At 38.6% G+C, this 18,869-nt stretch overlaps 1 protein-coding gene across 2 annotated transcripts in view; it reads right to left on the reverse strand.

The window, feature by feature from the left end:
- The window catches only part of LSAMP (limbic system associated membrane protein), a gene marked incomplete at both ends in the record, with an annotated part of 648,209 nt that extends 632,058 nt beyond the window's left edge, over positions 1-16,151 (reverse strand). For both annotated transcript variants that reach the window (XM_080696222.1, XM_080696221.1), the window contains one exon: positions 15,997-16,151. In XM_080696222.1, coding sequence (XP_080552348.1) covers positions 15,997-16,151 — 155 coding nt within the window. The remainder of the gene's footprint in view (positions 1-15,996) is intronic.
- Between the last annotated feature and the right edge of the window lie 2,718 nt (positions 16,152-18,869).

Consider the following 18,869-nt stretch of genomic DNA (forward strand, 5'->3'; position numbering starts at 1 on the left):
ACTGAATGAAACTGAGACTTTATTCTTAGGGAATTAATACTGATTTGTTCAGCTTGAGATAATTTTTAGGATTCCTGGTTATATTTTGACAAGCTCCAGTTTTATTTTAATATCCACAGATTTTCCAATAGGAAATTATGATATTCCTGGAAACATTTTTAGCATTTCACATAGATGACCAACTTCAGAAAGGGTGTATTTGTGTTTTACTGAAATCCTGACACCCAATCCTACCCTAATCTTCTTGGCCCTAACCTGTCTCTCTCTATCTTTTTATTCTTTTTTTAAATCCCCACTTTTGTATATTTGAACTTTCTGAGCTTTTTCAAAGGCATTACCCAAAATGCCACATTATGCATTTTAAAGTCCCCTGATTCCACAGACAAGGCTGTGCATCAAGGCTTCTTTCACTGTAAATACTGTTCAGGCAACAGTGAGGCAATTAGCTGAGTACCTGTCAGAGCAACAGGAAAGAGACTGGTGTCATTCTCTAGTGATTGCCGTTTATAAGTTTTAACAGTTGCACTTTTAGGTAAATTAAAGTCACTTTACAAAAAGAGATAGCATAAGTCAATGTGTGCAAAAAAATAAGAAAATGTAAATGCTCATGTTGGTGAGAGAATTGGGTTGAGCTGGAGGTGGAAACATAATTTACCTTGATAAGCTGATACATATGACTTGTTGCTTGACCTCATATTTTATAATAGTAGAAATTATTGAAATTATACAAACAGAAAATCAGAAATTCTGGGTCTCTTGCTCTTTTGTTTCTGGAGAGTGTACTTGATATGTAAAGTGAAGGAGTGGTGCCAACGAAACACTTCTCAACTTAAGAACCATAGATGTATCCACAGGAAATAGTCTAGGATTGCTGCTACCACACTGTCATCCTATTGGAAAACATCTTTGAGAATCTCATGGGAATCAGAAGGGGAAAGTATATCCAACAGCTAGGAGATCACTGAGTGCTATCAGGGCCCAAGTGAGCCAGAACTGCAGAGATTGGGTGCCTGGAATCTACATGGCCTCAGAGTAGGAAGAAAGCAAATGGTGAAGTATGGATTTGGAGGTGGCATCCTGATCTACTCTTTGGAGAAAGAAACAATCCATACTATATTCGCCAAGAAGTTGACACAGTGAAGACTTTAAAAAAATCCTGTTTTTTTTTTCATTTTCAAATAAAGGTGGCAGAACAATGTTCAGAGATGTCATAGATGGTATGATATAGCACTATGGTATGAACTTCAGATAAAATTGGCATGTGTACTGAACTTCAGATAAAATTGCCCTGTGTACCAAAGTAATAGTCAGTAAGAAAGATAAAGCAGATGAGGTTACCATTTGATCTTACTAATCTTATCTATTTCTATGAAGTAGATTGAATATAAGAGTAACTTTCTGAGATCACATTTGTTTTAATATTGGAAGATTTAAATAGATCTTTGGTTTTAATGAAATGTAGTCCCTCTCCTTTGAAATGTTTGCAGATTCTTTAGCAGAGGGAAAATAGTAGGTATATGAATATTAAAACTCACTGAGAGTTATTAGAGAACATATTTCTTAATAAATGTCTCTAGAGGCAAAGCTATAAAGGAATGCCAACAAAAATAAAAATCAAACACAAAGTAAACTAGAGTGGAAATTCAGATTATCACAGAATCCAAAAATAATAAGTATTAGCAGAGACATGGAAAATCACCCATTTCAATTTTCTACTAAATAGAAATTTAAAGGATATTTACTAATAGTGGCTATCTGACCTCTGCTTAAATATGAAAAGGACTGGAAATTTATTTCCTTATAAGGAAACCTATTTTATTTGGCAGAAGAAAAATTAATATTTAGTTTAAAAAGATAGCTTGTACCTAAAAGTGTATATAAATACAACTGCAGGTCCTCTTATTAACTAGGGCCAAAAGACAGACTGAGAGGATTCTCTACCATTATCCATGAGCTGTTCTTTGGCATGATTGTTTGATTGAGGGAAAAAAGTTTACCTCATTTTGGCTCCACATCTGTCCATAAGTCTATCAAAAAAAAAAAAAAACACTGTGGAAATACAGGTAATCAAAACAAATGGCACAACTCTGATCTACCAAGAAAGCCTATATGTTATAGTTTATTCCCAGGGAATTCATGTTGGCTTCTAGTGAGGTTTTTTGTTTTGGTTTGGTTTTTTGTTTTTCATTTAATTTTTCTATTATTTATCTTTCTTTATAACTAGGAAAATACTATATATCACCAGTATTTTGAAACTTGTTTTTGTTTTTTATGAGTTTTCAAATGTTAGCAATAGTCCTTTAGTAATTATATTCTCTTTGTTTTTGTCTGCTTTTTTTTTTTTTTGTGGCACTAAGTATTTAATCCTTGGGCGTCCTACCTCAGAGATACAACCTTGGTACTTTTTTCATTTTTTGTTTTTTGAAACAATGTCTTGCTATATTGCTGAGAGTCTCACTACATTGCTGAGGCTGTCCTTGAACCTGAAATCCTTCTGATTTAGCCTCCAATGTTCTGGAATTATGAGTGTAATTCACTGTAACATGCTTTCATATCCTAAGTTACTTTAATATACTAAATATAATATGCATGGTATTTATTTATTTATTTATTTAGCGGTACTGGGAATGGAACCCAGGGGCATTCTACATCCAAGCTACACCCCCAGCTCTATTTATTTATTCTTTATTTTGAAACAAGGTCTCACTGAGTTGCAAAGGGCCTCACTAAATAAATAGTACCTGAGGCTCCTCCTATCTCAGCCTCCTGAATGCTGGGATTAACAAACATGCACCACCATGCCTGGCTCATATGGGTTCTATAGCAGAATGTGTTTATATTATTCTAATAATTTCTTCACATGCCTCTAACTTTTAAAAATGAAAGAATAGCATAATTTTTTACTTTTACTTGCTATAAAATAGAAATTTAATTAAAATTCTTGCACTTCTCTTTCAGTGGACAGTCTCTCATCTTTAGTAAACATACTTATTAACAGGTCACTAGATCTTTTGGTGATTTAAAATGAAAGAAAACAGAAACTTAATCTGGACCTGGTATCACAAATGCAAAAAATTAAAGTAACATAAAAAATACAGCTTTTTTTTTAAACTACAGCAGCATTAGTTTCCATTCTATAATAGAAAATAGAAAAAAAGTTCATAAGTTTTTATTTTATTGTTTAGGAGCTATACATTTGTCTAGATATGACAAATGTATAAATAAAAACATTATGTGTTTTTGTAGAAATAAAAAACATTACAGAAATAAAAAACATTATGTGTTTTCCTTACAAAATAAATTTAGCACCTTGCATAATTACTAATTAAAATATTAATCAAAACAAATTAAGACAGTCATTGTGTTGGATGCATTTTATACATTGTTCAGATATTTGATGACCTGAAAAAGTTGGTTTCCTGCACTAAAATTCCCCATCTTTGGTGAATTTAATTAATTATTATATTTTATTAATTAATTTCTATTAAAGTACATTGTGACCCAAGTTCACAATGATATTCACATTTCTATTTTGTATATGTAAATTTTAGCATATATAAAAGCACATTTATGCTTTTACTTTTATAATTATAAATATATGCAGACATGAAATGAAAATAAAACTAAGACTGTGTGTTCAAACACATCTACAGACTATAAATTAAGAATATCCCAGACACAGTTTCTTTATACTTTCTAACAGATTTTGTAAAAAATACATACACTTATTTTTAAAAGAACTAGATTTTAGGTTGTTTGATTTTTATGCAAGAGCTAGGGTATTTATTTTTGAGTTTTTATACTATGAAACTTATAAGATAATTTAGAAACATAACTTTTTAAAAAATTGAATAAATGAGCATCCTGTTTAATAATATATTTTTCTTCTGATCAGATCAACTATATTTAAAGACATATGCCATCTCATCAGAAACCTTTAAGAGGCAAATAAGAATTATACCCATTTTGGAGTTGGAACATGGAACTTAATTCCCACCTTTGAATAATTTTTGTAGAACCAAAGCTTCAATTTCTTGATGCCCTAACTAGAAGTATATCTAATTCACTAATAGCCTGTATGTTTTAGGAAGTTCATTGTTGTATTGATGATCAGCTTATCATATAAAGATCATAAAAGAAATACAGAAGAGCAGAAGTCAGAAAAAGAGTCAAAGAAATGTCCATTTATCTGCTGAATTGATAATTTGACCACATGACATGCTGATCTTGAGATAGACTCATACAATTACATCATGACCATGCAAAAGGTGACTATAATATTCAATTATGTCAAGACAGAGATCAGCCACAAATGACCACAATGTGATTCAAGCTTCATAAAATGAACAGATCTCTTACACACATGCTGGAGTGAAGTATGACTAAGGACATAAAAAATTAGAAGTAAAGACATTATGTTTCTCAATGTTCTCACACACAGATACTTGCCATTCATGACATAGTGATGAACTATATCACTTTCATTTTTATCTTTGGTTCCTAATAGGGTAGTGTGGGAAATATTAGTATGGCAAAAGCAAACTTTAGAAAAGATAAAATTAATATTAGAAAACACAGAAAGATTTAATATAGAAATGCTCATCAGTATATTACAATAGATCAGATAGGCATGCATTATTGTATGGGACACAGTGCTGCAGTTTTCCTCAGAGTTATAGACTTTTCCTCTGACCTCATATAAATAATGTCCTTCTGCATTATGGTAAGACATACAGAAGGGAATTGGGGATTATTACAAAGTCCACTCCACATTCAGTTTCAATTTCTCCAGGAGTGAGTAATGAGCTCTAAACCACAAGACCCAGGTAGGCATCATTATTCAGTATGAGTAATTACTTTTAGTAAAACGAATGTGAGTGATATGTACCTTGCCTCATTTCACAAGAAAGTAGAATAGATGGCCGTAAATATACCTGTTGTGCACAACCCTGCTGCCTTACATAATTCCCAAGTCCCCAATTTAGTCCCTGAGAGTTCTGAGCTACCCCTAGGGGGTGGAAGCCTGGGCAGCAGGGGGAAGGTAGAGCCCTCCAAAAGTCAGGCAGGAGGCAAAGCTCTTCACAGACTTTGGATATACGTCAACTCAAGGCCACTGAGTGACACCTCATTCTGCTAGAAGCTGCTAAGTCTAACAAGGAAATGGGCCCACTTGGGGGCTCTGTGTCTCCAATACTGGCTCTAGGATCTCTCCAAAATATCCATTCTCATTTTCTGAAAAGCTGTTCTATAGCTATAATGAAAGTGTTGAAGGTATTACTAAGCAAATCTTTTTGATTCACTCCACCAATAATCAGAGAGTAATTTATCTCTGATTTCATTTTTGTACCTTCTTCAACTGCACGCCCACAATTAATCTACTGGTGGTTGGCTTCACTACCAAAATATCTTCTTTAAGCCCTGTCTCCTAATTTGTTTTGCTTTTTATAAACCAAGTCCTAGCCGGCTTGATTTATAGTATGCTCATCATTCTCTTGTTCATTTCAGTAGGCAAATATTTATCTATGTATCTACAGACACTAAGCTAAATTTGGGGATGAAAATGTAGAGTAGATGAGATGCCTGTCTTTGAAGCATGAAACAAATGAGCAGAATGTTTATTAAAAGTGTAGTAAATGCGAAGTACGATGTATGTAGAGATACTACCAGTGATAATAAATTGGGTACTTAGCTCAGCCTGGGAAAATAAAGGAAGATTTCAGGAACATGATGGCACCATAATTGAGCCCTAAGGAAGTGCAAGGAGGTAACTTATTAAATAGGTATGGTAGGGTAGTGAGGCTAGAAGGAAGAAGAAGAGGCTGCAAGTATATCATAAACAAAGGTTGAAACTAGCATTGTGTATGTCCACACACTCACACACTCACGATCAGAGACTATCAGTGGTTCTGAATTGGTGCAGGCAGTGGGGTAGCAGGTCAGAGGAACTACTGATATATTTAGACCAATATTTGAAAATAACAGGCCAGGAGGTGAACTCATATCTATGTTACATGGAACGTGCTGCCAGCTACATGGAATGTAGAAATTCTACACAGACTAAAGATATAATCCAGTAAATTCAGCTAAATCGGGAAGAAGGAAATAATACCAGTTGTTACTTCATTTCATAGTTTTGTTTCTATCAATTTCCTAAAGTGCTAGAACAGATTTTATGATCCTGAACTTACCCAGTAAGGGATTTTTGTTTGTTTGTTTTTTTGTCTTTGCAGTACTGGGAATTAAATCCAAGAGTGCTATATACTGAGTTACATCATTAGTTCTATTTAAATTTTATTTTATGACAAAGTCTAGAGAAGTTTCCCAGGCCGGCCTCAAACATGTGATTCTTCTACCTCAGCCTCCCAAGTAGCTGGGACTCCAGGTATGTGCCTTTTGCTATTCAAGTCAGCCCTTTCTCCCAGAATTCTGTTCTTTCCTTGAGCCCCAGCCTTGTGACTTTGTCTCCTCTTGGGGTTCCCTGGAGACTGGTGACTTTTCTTTGTCCTCTTACTGTGCCCTTCTTGTTAAGCCATATTGGTCTTCCCCTGGTTTCACTTTTCAACTGGGAAAGAAGCTTCAGGGAGCACATTCTTCATGCCACACCAGAAACTCCAGGCATCTGTTGTACTGCACGGTGCCTTCACCATCCAGGAGCCAGGGAAAGATCTGTGTCCTGTTACCCTGGTATGCCAACCATCACCCCCTTGAGATCCAAAGTAAATTTTGTATAAATTTTAAAAATAGCTCTATCTTTGTCAAAAGACTTAAATTGACAAGTCTCAATAACTACCGTGTCCAGAGTACACCTTGAAGCTGTGCAAAGGACAGCCTAACCCCCAGCGGAGAGCAGAGACTCAGACCATAGTCTCCCCGCAGCCATCCTTACCAAGGTCCCTCTGAGAAGGACAGCTAGGTGAAAGTACTAGGGAACCAAAAGAAAGCAGTAAAGCTTGGTAACCCAATAGAAGGAACTAATAATAAGCTAGAAATCAAATAAAAAATCAAATTAATAGACAAAGTAACAGAATCAAGAAGGAAAAGGCTCATTTTTTTTTTTTTTTTTAAAGAGAGGCATTGTTTGGTCCAAGGGACTCTGTACAAATCTTTCAAGATACAAAAAGGTTTTGGGGATAAAAACCAGAGACTGAAACTGGAGAAAAAACCTCACTTGGTTTAAACGGTAAGTTGATATTTCAAAAATGAGACATTTTCTCAAAAATTCCTCTTTGACCAGCTCTAGATAGATGGCCCTCTACAAATAAATACAGATTTGAATTGCAAGGAAATAATGGCAGAAAGGAAAGAAAGAAGAAGGGAGAAAGGAGGGAAAGGAAAAGAAAAAGGGAGAACAGGGCAGAGGAAGGAAAAGAAGAAGGGAGGGATGGTTTTCAGCATAATTGTGGGCATAATTTTAAAAATGGCATATAATGAGATAAAATGAAAACCACAAAGATAATCTTGGTGTTACCAAACAATGAGAATTAAGAGATATGATTCCTGCTGGGTGTGATAGTGCCTGCCTGTTATCCCAGCTCTTGAGAGGCTGAGTTAGGAGGATCACAGATTGGAGGACAACCTCAGCAACATAAAGAGATTCTCAGCAACCTAGTAAAACCCGTTTCCAAGAAAGAAAAAAATTAAACAGAGTATCTGTGTGTATAGCTCTGGGGCAGAATGCCCCTGAATTCAATCCCAAGTACCACCAAAAAAGAGAAAAAGAAAAAGAAAAAATAAGGGGAGAGAGAGAGAGAGAGAGAGAGAGAGAGAGAGAGAGAGAGAGAGAGAGAAGGAAGAAGAAGAAGAAGAAGAAGAAGAAGAAGAAGAAGAAGAAGAAGAAGGAGGAGGAGGAGGAGGAGGAGGAGGAGGAGGAGGAGGAGGAGGAGGAGGAGGAGGAGAGGGAGGGAGGGAGGGAGGGAGGGAGGGAGGGAGGACGAGAACTTAGTCACTCAAGGTTCTGAACAACCAACTAAATTTATAACTTCTCAGTTACATTACTGTAAATTGATTAGGTAGACTGCCTAATCTCCAAGGTCTTTCCTACTCGAAATATCTATGTTGTTTTTTTCCTGGCAGTAATTAACGAAGTCTAAAGTAGAAGGTTTTATTTCATGAAGGTTAATTACACATTATCTTGAGAGTTTTGGTTGCAGGTGACTACAAAAAAGTATTTCCTTTCCCTGCACTACTAATAAGAAATACAACTATACTCTAAGATACTTGTGACTTTGGAGGACTTGAAGAGAAAAATTAAAAACATCCTAGAGCAAATGACCAACATGAACCATAGAAATAAGGATAAAAGTAATTTTTACTTATTTTCTGTGGTAAATATAATGAAAATACTATAAGTGCTTAAATCATACACCATTTTATAGTTTATGAAATGTTTTGATACATATTATCTCATTGGGTCATAAAACTATCTTTGTGTTATAGGCTAAGTAGTTGTCAGCTATATTCATTTACTAGACTAGCATATTTTTTGCTATTAGGTCTTGGTCTTCTAATTTCTTATTGAGGACTCTAAATTTATAGCCTTCATGAAATGTTTTTACCTAAAAGACATAAAGACTGACCACTGCCTAAAAGTGAGATGAATTCTACAAATACATTTATTTTGAAAATTATGAATTTATGTACACAGAAACATTAGTGCACAAAATTAAGCTAATATTGTCACTTGCCTCCTTTAGAGATAGTATTAAAAACAATAAGCCAGGCAAAATGTTGCACGCCTGTTATCTCAGTATTTGGAAGGCTGAAACAGGAGAATCACAAATTCAAGGCTAGACTTAAGAATTTAGAAGACCCTCAGCAACTTAGCAATATTTTGTTTCAAAACAACAACAACAACAAAAAAAGTAAAAAGGGCTGAGGGTGTAGCTCGGAAGTAGAATACCCTGAGTTCAATCCCCAGTACCAAAAAACAAAACACAACCAACCTAGAACTCTTTTGTGTCTTGCTTAACCAAAACAAGAAAGAGAACACAAATCAAGAGTTCCTGGGAATGGTGGTGCATATTTGTAATTCTAATATTTGGGAAGCTGAGACAAGAGAATTGCAGGATCGAGATCAGCCATAGCAACTTAGTGAGATTCTTTGCAACTTAGTGAGACTCTGATTCAAAATAAAAGAATAAAACAGGGCTGCAGGTATAATTCAGGGGTAAAATGCCCCTGGGTTCCATGCACAGTACCACACACACACAAGAAAAAATCAATAGTGCTATTCAGTAGATATTGTATAAATTGGATCCATATGAAAACAAAGTCATCTCATTCTATTATATTAAAGTGATGGAATCATTTGTAAATAAATGGATCTAGCTGTCTCCTTCCTGTTTCCCAGTTGAATTTCAATCTCTTTGGCTGTTCACATATTTCTCACACCATACATGACTTTAAATTTTTATTGCATGTCTATTAAGTGCTACCTGGAAAATGTTTTATGGAAGAGATTCCTCACTCAGTGAGGTTCTTCCTTCAGGGTAAATATCAAGACCATTAAAAAAGAAGAAGGAAAAACCTAAGCCCAGGCCTTTCCCCAAACTAATCATCTAAAGACTGTTTCTCCAACTCCAATGTGCTTATGAGTCACTTGTAGATCTTGTTAAAATACAGATTCTGATAGAGTCATTGCGGGATGGACCCTGAGATGCTGGTGGTTAGTAAGTGAATATAGGATACACTGAGAGCACCAGGAGTCGGTGTTTCTCAAAGCATGACCCAGATCTGCAGCAACAGGAACACCTGAGAACTTGTTGGAAATGCAAATTCTCAGACTCTTCCAGAGACCTACTGAACCAAAAACTCTGGAGGTGGAGCACAGCAGTCCGTGTTTCAACAAGACTTCCATGTAATTTAGACACACATTCAAGTTTTAGGAACACTAGCCTTAAAAAGAAAAAAAGTCTGAACAACTGGCTGTCTATGGTTAAAAACGCTGATATTTTCTGCTTATGTAGCACTTTACAATTCAACAGACTTCCCTACTTTACCTCTTGTAAACTTCTGAAAACAACCCTGTAGAGTGACTAAAAGAGTTAGGTTCAGCGTTTTGTAAATGAAACTGCAGCTCAGAATAATTCAGGGATTTGCTCAAAGTCACAGCATACAAGAATAGATCCAAATTTAGAGCCTAGGTCTTCTGAGTCTTACAAAGTCACAGGCAAGACATTTGGAGGGAAATAAGGCATGTGCCTGTACCCCATATCCAGTGGCCTGAAGGAGAGGTATCTTGCAGGATCAGAGGATGATAGGGAGGGGAAAAAGCACATTCAGGAAACTTCCTATTAGGTGTGTTATAGCTGTTTGTAGGTGGAAACTCTCCGAGACCATGGCCAAATCCTGTTAGGCCTGAGCTTGTTACTACATGGAATGAGCATTGAGAAACAAAAATGTTTACTCTTTTTTTTTTTTTTTCAGGTCTGGGGATGGAACTCAGGGGCATTTGACCTTCGAGCTACACCTCCTGTCCTATTTTATGTTCTTTATTTTTTTAGGGGGTGGGGTTTGGTGGTACTGGGGTTCCTGGAAGCCGTTCTACCTCCGGGCAACACTCCCAGACTTATTTTTACATTTTTATTTGGAAACAGGGTCTCCTAAGCCAGCGCGCACGGCTGGCTTCGAACCTGCGCGATCCTCCTGTCTGTGCCTCCCAATCGCAGGGATTACAAGCGTGCGCCACCACACCCGGCGCATGTTCTTTATTTTGAAAAAGAGTTTCACTGAGTTGCGGAGGGCCTCACTAAGTACCTGAGGCTGTTAATGAACAGCAGTCCTCCAATCTCAGCCTCTGAAATGCTGGTATTACAAAGCATGTGCCACCATGCCTGGCTAAATGTTCACTCTTCACCAACTAACTGATTTAGTGGCTGAATCATCACCTCAGGTTGTTCTCTCTACAATCCTTCAAATAATTAATTTGAAGGCAAATTACATAAACCACAAAAATCACCTTTACTCTGTAACGTGTGCATATGTATATTTATGTGTTCCATACTCAATGGAAACACAAATAATCACAATTTGCATTCATCCCATGAGATTTGCCTGCTGTGTTTCTTGGGCCATAATGACATCAGATGATATAATCCAAAGGTACATAAACATTCTTTACTAAAATGTATGCAAAGCTCCATATAGCTAGATGATATTTAGTATGTTATGCTCTGTTATTTAACAAATCTATTGAATAAAGAGTCTAATGGGCAATGGATGATCTTTAAAGTGCCAGTAATAACCAGCGAAGTGTGTGTGTGTGTGTGTGTGTGTGTGTGTGTGTGTGTGTGTGTGTGTTACTGGGGTTCCTGGATACCCTTCTATCTTCGGGCTATACTCCCAGAGCTATTTTTTATATTTTTTATTTGGAAACGGTGTCTCTTGAGCCAATGAGGCTGGCTTTGAACCAGCGCAATCCTCCTGTTTCAGTCTCCAAGTGTGGGGATTACAAGCGTGCGCCACCACGCCCAGGTATAACCAGCAAATTTTGATTACCTATAGTGACTTAAGTACAGAAAAAAAAACATAATTGTTACAAACTTGCTTTGTAGATTCTCAAAGTTTGTTTTCAAATAGTGAATTATACATAGCAGACAAATCATATATTATGTCAGGAGTTTGTATGAGTGTCGACACTTTCTTAGTGAATGTAGGCGATTCCAGATGCCATATGGAAGAGAAACCATTTTTCCCTTGAAATTTGCAAAGAATGTTTATATTTTATTGTCAAATAATCATATTCTTTTTGTTGTTTCTTCTTTTTTCTTCCTCAACATGGAAACTAACAGGGAAGACCTATAGTTTGGAAAAACTAACATTAATTTTCCTTCATTTTGATATTTTCTTTGGGAATCCCTAATGCTTTTGAAGTATATTTACGTGTGTGTGTGTGTGTGTGTGTGTGTGTGTGTGTGTGTGTGTGGTACTGGGGTTTCTGGAAGCCCTTCTACCTCCGGGCTACACTCCCAGACCTATTTTATATTTGAAACAGGGTCTCTTAAGCCAGCATGGGGGGGGGGCATTACAAGCGTGAGCCAAGCGTGAGCCACCACACCTGGCAGTATATTTACATTTAAATGGAAGAAATATTATCATCATAAAAAGTATTATAATACTCTGAAAACACTAAAGGGTCTGAATTGAGAAACAAATGAAGTTTCAATACCTCAAATTTATATTTATAATGATGATATTGTGAAGCCCCTGCATTTTATTGTATATGCAATTAGGCTATTTGTCTATTTATAAATGTATATGTGATGTTTACAAAGTAACCTTATGAACAGATATATGATAATAATGTAATGCATTCTGCAACTGGCATATTTCTTGGAATCAAGTATTTTATAATTATCTTTCTAGATATTTGTCGATATTGGAAATATAATCAGAGGCACTACTAAAATTAAATTTTAAAGTTTGGTTTAGAATATTACCTATTTCTATTTTTCTTTGCCTTATCGAGAAAATTGCATTATCTCAATCCATCAAGATTATGCAGGAGAGCCAGGCAGGCCTGGTAGCTCACGCCTGTAATCCCAATACTGGGGAGGCTGACTCTGGAGGACAGCAAGTTTGAGGACAGGCTTAGCAACTCCTCAGGGCCCTCAGCAACCTAGCAAAATCTGATTTCAAAATAAAACTAAGAAGAGTTCCCCTGAGTTCAATCCCAAGTACCAAGAAAAAAAATTAAGCAGGTCAATCTCTGCAGGTCCCTGTGTGCAAAGCTAGAGTGTTATAAAGACCAGTGGGAAAAATTTGTCCAGTAACTGATGAACACCTCGGCTTTGTAGGAAAGCAGTGAGATACATGGGCTCTGTTTAGAAAACACCCAAGGCTGCATCTTGAGTCAGGTCCTATGGAAAACTGTGCCATGCACTTTCCTATGCACACAAATAAAATTAAAAGATTCTGGATGGTTTCTTTTAGGAGAGAGCCACAGGTGCTACTGGCACTATTGATCTATAGACAACACCTTGATTCTTTATTTTTGGAATGGAACTTAGTATTATGGTTCTCGTTCGCTCTTTATACAACTCACCCAAAGGATCTGGAGTCTCATCTGAGAAGCAACCAGGTCAGCTATATATACATCGGGTTATCTATCTCTCTTGGTCTCAAGTTTTGTCACCATAATTCTACAGTCCTCGTTTTCTTCAAAAAACAAATGAAAGAAATTGCAGAACAAGATTTCAAGATTAATGTGCACTCTCCTTTGAGAATGCTCAATTACACCAAAGATTATAATTACATATACGAGAGCATTAATTCCCTAAAGAAACACTTGTTTTATGGAAATAAGGCAGTGAAGGTAAGTGTTTTGGAGACAAGTTGGCCCAACTCCTGTTCCTGGACCACCAGCATCACAAACCTCCTTTGTGTCCCATTACCACTTCACATTATTCAGGGCCACAGACTCACTGAGAGAGGACTTTTTTCTCTGCTTGCCATTTCACTCTCTCAGTGCCAAGCATCTACTGTGGCTTCCAATGAATCAAGTTCTCCTTCCTCTTCTCCCTTGGAAGCTCACAGTCCCAGCAAAATGTCACAAATAAAGTAGAAGCATGCCTTTCCCAGGCTAGACTTGTAAACAGAAAGCAAGAGTGCCATTCTTCACCAGGAAACTGACCCACAAAGCCTACTGGATCCAGTTAAAGAGATTGGGAAGAAGGTCAGCTAAGAAAACAAAGAGAACTCTCTCCATAGTTACTTCTGATAGAGCCTTACCAACCTCAGAATGAAGCTTTGTCCAAGGCAAAGGAATTTTTTTTTTTTAAAGAGGGTATGTTAGGTGAGATCTGGGAAGCAAGGGACTTCATAGGTGACTTATTTGCATGCTCTGTTTGTCTGTCTTCTCTCTCCCTGGGAATAACTGGCCCTGTTCTCTCTTCTCACAACCTCCATTTCCATACTATAATACCGACTAAAGTGTAATGATTTTGAAACCTCATGGATTTTAAGCCATAGACATACAGAAGTATATCTATATATCATATACAGATGTTTATATAGTGGGAACCAGTCTCTTACACATGGACATCGAAACCTTTCTTCTTCTGAATTAACATTTTTTTGCTTATTTGTTAGATAACTGTAGCTTAAATATGAAAGTAATATTAGAAAGTCCTTACAGAGTTTACAAATATTTAAATAAAATATATGTATATTTAAGGTATTCACTTTCCTCATATTCAATCTTATAATCTGAAAATGATGTTTCTAGGTATAGCATAAATCTATATAGAACGCTTTGCTATGAAGGGTTAATGATGTCAGAAAATAGGAATGTTAGCAGTTGGATGGCATGCTTGCGTGTTTGCAAAAACATTTTCTGCATTATGTCCAAATCCCTTTGCAAACAGATAAATTACTCTATAAATCTTATTACTCCATGTGGATAAATCACACATGCAGGTTTAGAAGGTTGGAGAGCTACATGGGAAAACCTGCTTTGGATAGTAGGATCTGTGGGATTCATCATCATGCAGTGTTCAGGAAATAAAGAAAGGAATACTTACACATTAATATTTTCTTACTTTTTACAGTCTGGAATAACACATACACACACAACGCACACACCACCACTGCCACACACTTTCCTCTCTAACAAGGCTTGAGATCCCAAAGCAGGACACTCTGTGACAGCCAACCAAATTTATTTCTGAGAAAAGAAAAGAAAACTTTGCTGCTGTCGGCAGCTCTGCCACAGAACTGCTCCCTTATGCCCCAGGGTTTATGCACTATCAGCTCCTCGCACACAGATTAGAGGTTTATTTTCTATCGCATACTGTTTTTTATTGCCACAACCAGCAATATTAGCTAGATAGATAGACCAACACTGGGTCGTTTTATTTGGAGAAAATGAGATTTTAAAAGATCTCCAAGGAAAACATTTTCTTCTTTTCTGTTTTCTTTTGCTTTTCCTTTCTTTTTTTTTTTTATTATTATCTGCTAGAAATTCAAGTAAAACCAGAAAGGCAAAAGGGGAAAGGAAAAGAGACACAAGAACCACAGGAAAAGGCACTTGGACATTTTAAGGAATAGAATAATGACTACATGCCATTTGAGTCTCTCTAATTCACTGTCCCTTACAGGGGTCAAACTCCCAAGGACTTTGGACTTTTCTTTTCCAAATTTTAATCCCAAATTATATTTCAGAGTTTGGCAGAGCTATACAGAGATAAGACTTTGAAGTCAATAATCAATTTGAAATATCCATTTTATGCCAGGTTAATTCTCTTCTAACCTCTATGCTTAACACACCTTTTCTTAAATGCCAGCATTTGAGCAAGATCTTTTTTTTTTCTTATTCTCTTCATTCCTGTGATGATTTTTATCCACATTCCAGAAAAAGCTCAGTAAACCAACCAAAGTTCTAAGATTGATTTATTGCTCTTGATGTCAATTAAAAGATCTCTGCACAAAGTCTTCTCTTAGAACTACTGCTATCAGAGTGAGAGCGCGCGCGCGCGCACACACACACACACACACACACACACACACACACACACACACCGAGAAAGGACAACTCAGGCCTGTGTACCACTCTTTGAGAGCTATCATTCAACAACTCTCTTTCTGAATTAAGGCAACCTCAACAAAACTTGGAGTACAAAGCATCAGCAATTACAAAAGCAATATCCTGCCTCAATGCCCCTACTGCAATCCATGAAGTTGGGCTTCCTAAACAAGAGAAACAACATCCACAGGACCAAACATTTCGCCAGTACCATTGGCTCCTGACAGGGGCCAGGATTCCCTTGAATGTTGTTGGCTGTGCGTCCTCCAGTCAGTGAGAGGGGCGCGCGCGCATACACACACACACACACACACACACACACACACACACACACACACCATAAGCCTGCAGCATCACAAGCTGGAGTTCAAGGAGATCACACACACACACACACACACACACACACACACACACACACACACACACACAGAGAGACACAGGCGTGCAGGAGAAAAGTTGTTGCCAGAAAGCCTTACCTGAGGATGGCGGTGTCCCCCTGCCTCACCGTGATGTTGTCGGTACCTCGGTTAAAATCCACGCTGCGAACCGGCAGTCCTGTGGGAAGAAGGCAGAGGAGTCTCAGTAGGACCAGCGGCAACTGTTTCCGATCGGGCTGAACTCTCCCGACCATGGTGGCCACGCCGAGGTGAGGTGCCGAGGTGCGGGTCCGGGTGCTGCAAGGGCTGCGCGCTGAGGCCACAGAGAGGGGGCTTCACAGAGCCCGGGCTGGCATCCACCGCCCCCGCCGCTCGGGCTGCTCCAGTTTGCGGTCCCTTCACTTTACCTCTCTTTTTCCCTCGCTCAGTCTCTTTTCCCTCTAAGACTTAACAAAGCCCCTCATAAAACCCAAGCAGGGGTGGGAGGGAAAGTCCAAGGAACAAAATTTCAACAGGGAGAGTGCAAATAGAACACCCTTTGGAAAAAGATGCGAGAACTGCCAAAGGCAGGGATGCTCCCCTGGTCCCTCTGTGGCTGGATGCTCCTCTGCCAGTGTCTGAGCTGAGCTCCTTCCCCGTGTAACCCACTTTCCCAAGCGGGCGAGGGAGCCAGCTCCAAGCTGCCAGGGAGTGTAAAGAAACTGCCACGCAGCATCAGAGGCAGCAGCAGCCCAGAGTCTCTCCCCCTCCTCCCGTTCCTGTTTCTCCCTCCAGTCCCTGGCTCGCTCCTCTCAGCACCTCCCCCTGCCCGGCTGGTTTTCAACAGCCCCTCCACGTCATCCCCTCCTCCCTCCAGCGTGGCCCCTTGCTTTGCACAACTGCCCCCTTCAGCAGCCGCCAGCCTCAATGAAAGGCTGATGTGCCTTGAGGTTGTCAGGACAACAGCTCCATCTGAGGCCTGGCTATTTCCTTAAGAAGAGGGAATGGAGCTCAGGGGTACTGTTCAAGTCTGAGGGGAGAAGGAGAAGGAGTTCAGCTAGAAAAGAAATGGGGAGAAAGTCCAGGGAAAGAGAGGGAAGGGATGAGGACACTATGGGAAAGAGAAGGGAAGGAAAGAGGAAAGAGGCGAAGCTTGCCAAGCAGAGGCTGTGAAACTGGAGGATAGGAGGGGATGGAGAGGGGTTGCAGTCCTGAAAAATGGGCTACGGAATGTAAAACAGGGAAGCAACTTGACAGCAAGTCTGATTAAAAGGCAAAGTTGATTTCAAACTAAACATTCCTGGCAAGTGGATTTTTATGTTTCCATCTTGCTCCTTCTTCCCCTTTCTTGCACTTTCTATTACAGGATTAAAAAGGTTTATTTTCTCTCCTTCCCTCATCTCCTCCCCCTCTTGGAACCTCCTTATGAAAGATGGATGGGAGACAATGCTGGTATTGAGTGTTGTGGGGTGTGAATGCTTGGCTTGTCTTTTCCCAGTGCCAGCCTCAGCAGCTGATCCCTGATCCCTAAATCAACCTCACTCTCCAGGAAACCCGTACTGGCTCGGTCCCACACAGGAGTGATGGTACTAAGGATCATTATTGTTCAAATGGCACAATGCCCTTGCTGCCCAAGTTCCTACTGACACGCGCATCTCAAAATGTTTACATACAAAAAGGGAGATTTGTATATCAGAAGTCCTATTGCTTTCAGAGAGAACTAAGGCTGCATGCAGCACCCTAGTGAACACCAGACAGATGACCACCATTCATCACGCCTTCAACTCCATGAGCTGATCAAGTGATGTGGTCCATATGGGGTCAGCACTGATATTTCATCAACTGAAATTCCTAAATTAATAGATTTGAGAGACTAGTACTTCCTTAGTACTAATACTGGGGATGAAAGATGGGGTTGGAGTAGCCAAAGACTTCTTTTCCTCTCTTTAAATTTTATTTGAAAATATTAGAGCATTTGTGTATTGCAAAACCCAAGTTGCACAAGATGCTATAGAATGGATTAGTCATCTTCCTCTTGTGGACTTGAGGTAACTTATTCCATCTATCTGGAGGCAAGATATTTCCAGTTTCTTATACACAGAGAAGGTCAGGAAAAGAAGGAAAAGGAGGATGAGGGATGGAGAATGGAGGCTCCTTCAGGCTTGGAGAAAAGAAACCTGCCTTCAGACCCTCCCATTTATCACACGTGATCTACTTTTGCTTTTTGAATACCAGCAAAACCTTTGCCTGCAAACTGTTTCCTCTGTGATAGCAAAGAAGGCCCAAGAAAATTTGCATAGGCAGCTAGCTCTAAATCCTCAACCAGAGGCTTTCTGAGTCATCCTGTGATTCCCTCCTACATCTGTGAACAGGGGAAACTCCATTGGAGGTTCCATTTCCTGTCTCTCTGTTTTGGACCATTTTCTGGCCATAAATGTTGCATATATAGAAGTAACTACATATATACATGTAAGAGACACACATGCACAAAGGTGATATACCTACCCCTCTAATTTACACAAATGGCTAGGAAAAAAGATTTGTGAAAATAAATAAACAAATAAATAGACCTACTTGGGAATCCTTATTTAACTCCACCAGACTGCAAGCTTACAAAAAGCACTTACTGTGCTGACACCTGCCTTGTCCCTGAGAATGTTCAAAGAATTTCTCTGAAGAATTTTATCACTTTAAAGGTAGATGAACTTTTACAGATTATGTAAGAGAAGGAAGAGTTTTTGTTTTGAGCAAAGACTTGTGTGTGTGTGTGTGTGTGTGTGTGTAACTGGGGTTCTTGGAAGCCCTTCTACCTCCGTGTTACACTCACAGACCTATTTTATTTTTGGAAACAGGGTCTCTTAAGCCAGCAGGGGTGGCTTCGAACCTGCGCAATCCTCCTGTCTCTGCCTCCCAAGCGCAGGGATTACAAGCGTGTGCCACCACACCCGGCTTGAGAAAAGACTTTGAAGGACTGAAATCTGAATTGTCACAAA

This window comes from Muscardinus avellanarius, assembly GCF_963383645.1.
Source record: "Muscardinus avellanarius genome assembly, chromosome: 5".
Lineage (NCBI taxonomy): Eukaryota > Metazoa > Chordata > Mammalia > Rodentia > Gliridae > Muscardinus > Muscardinus avellanarius.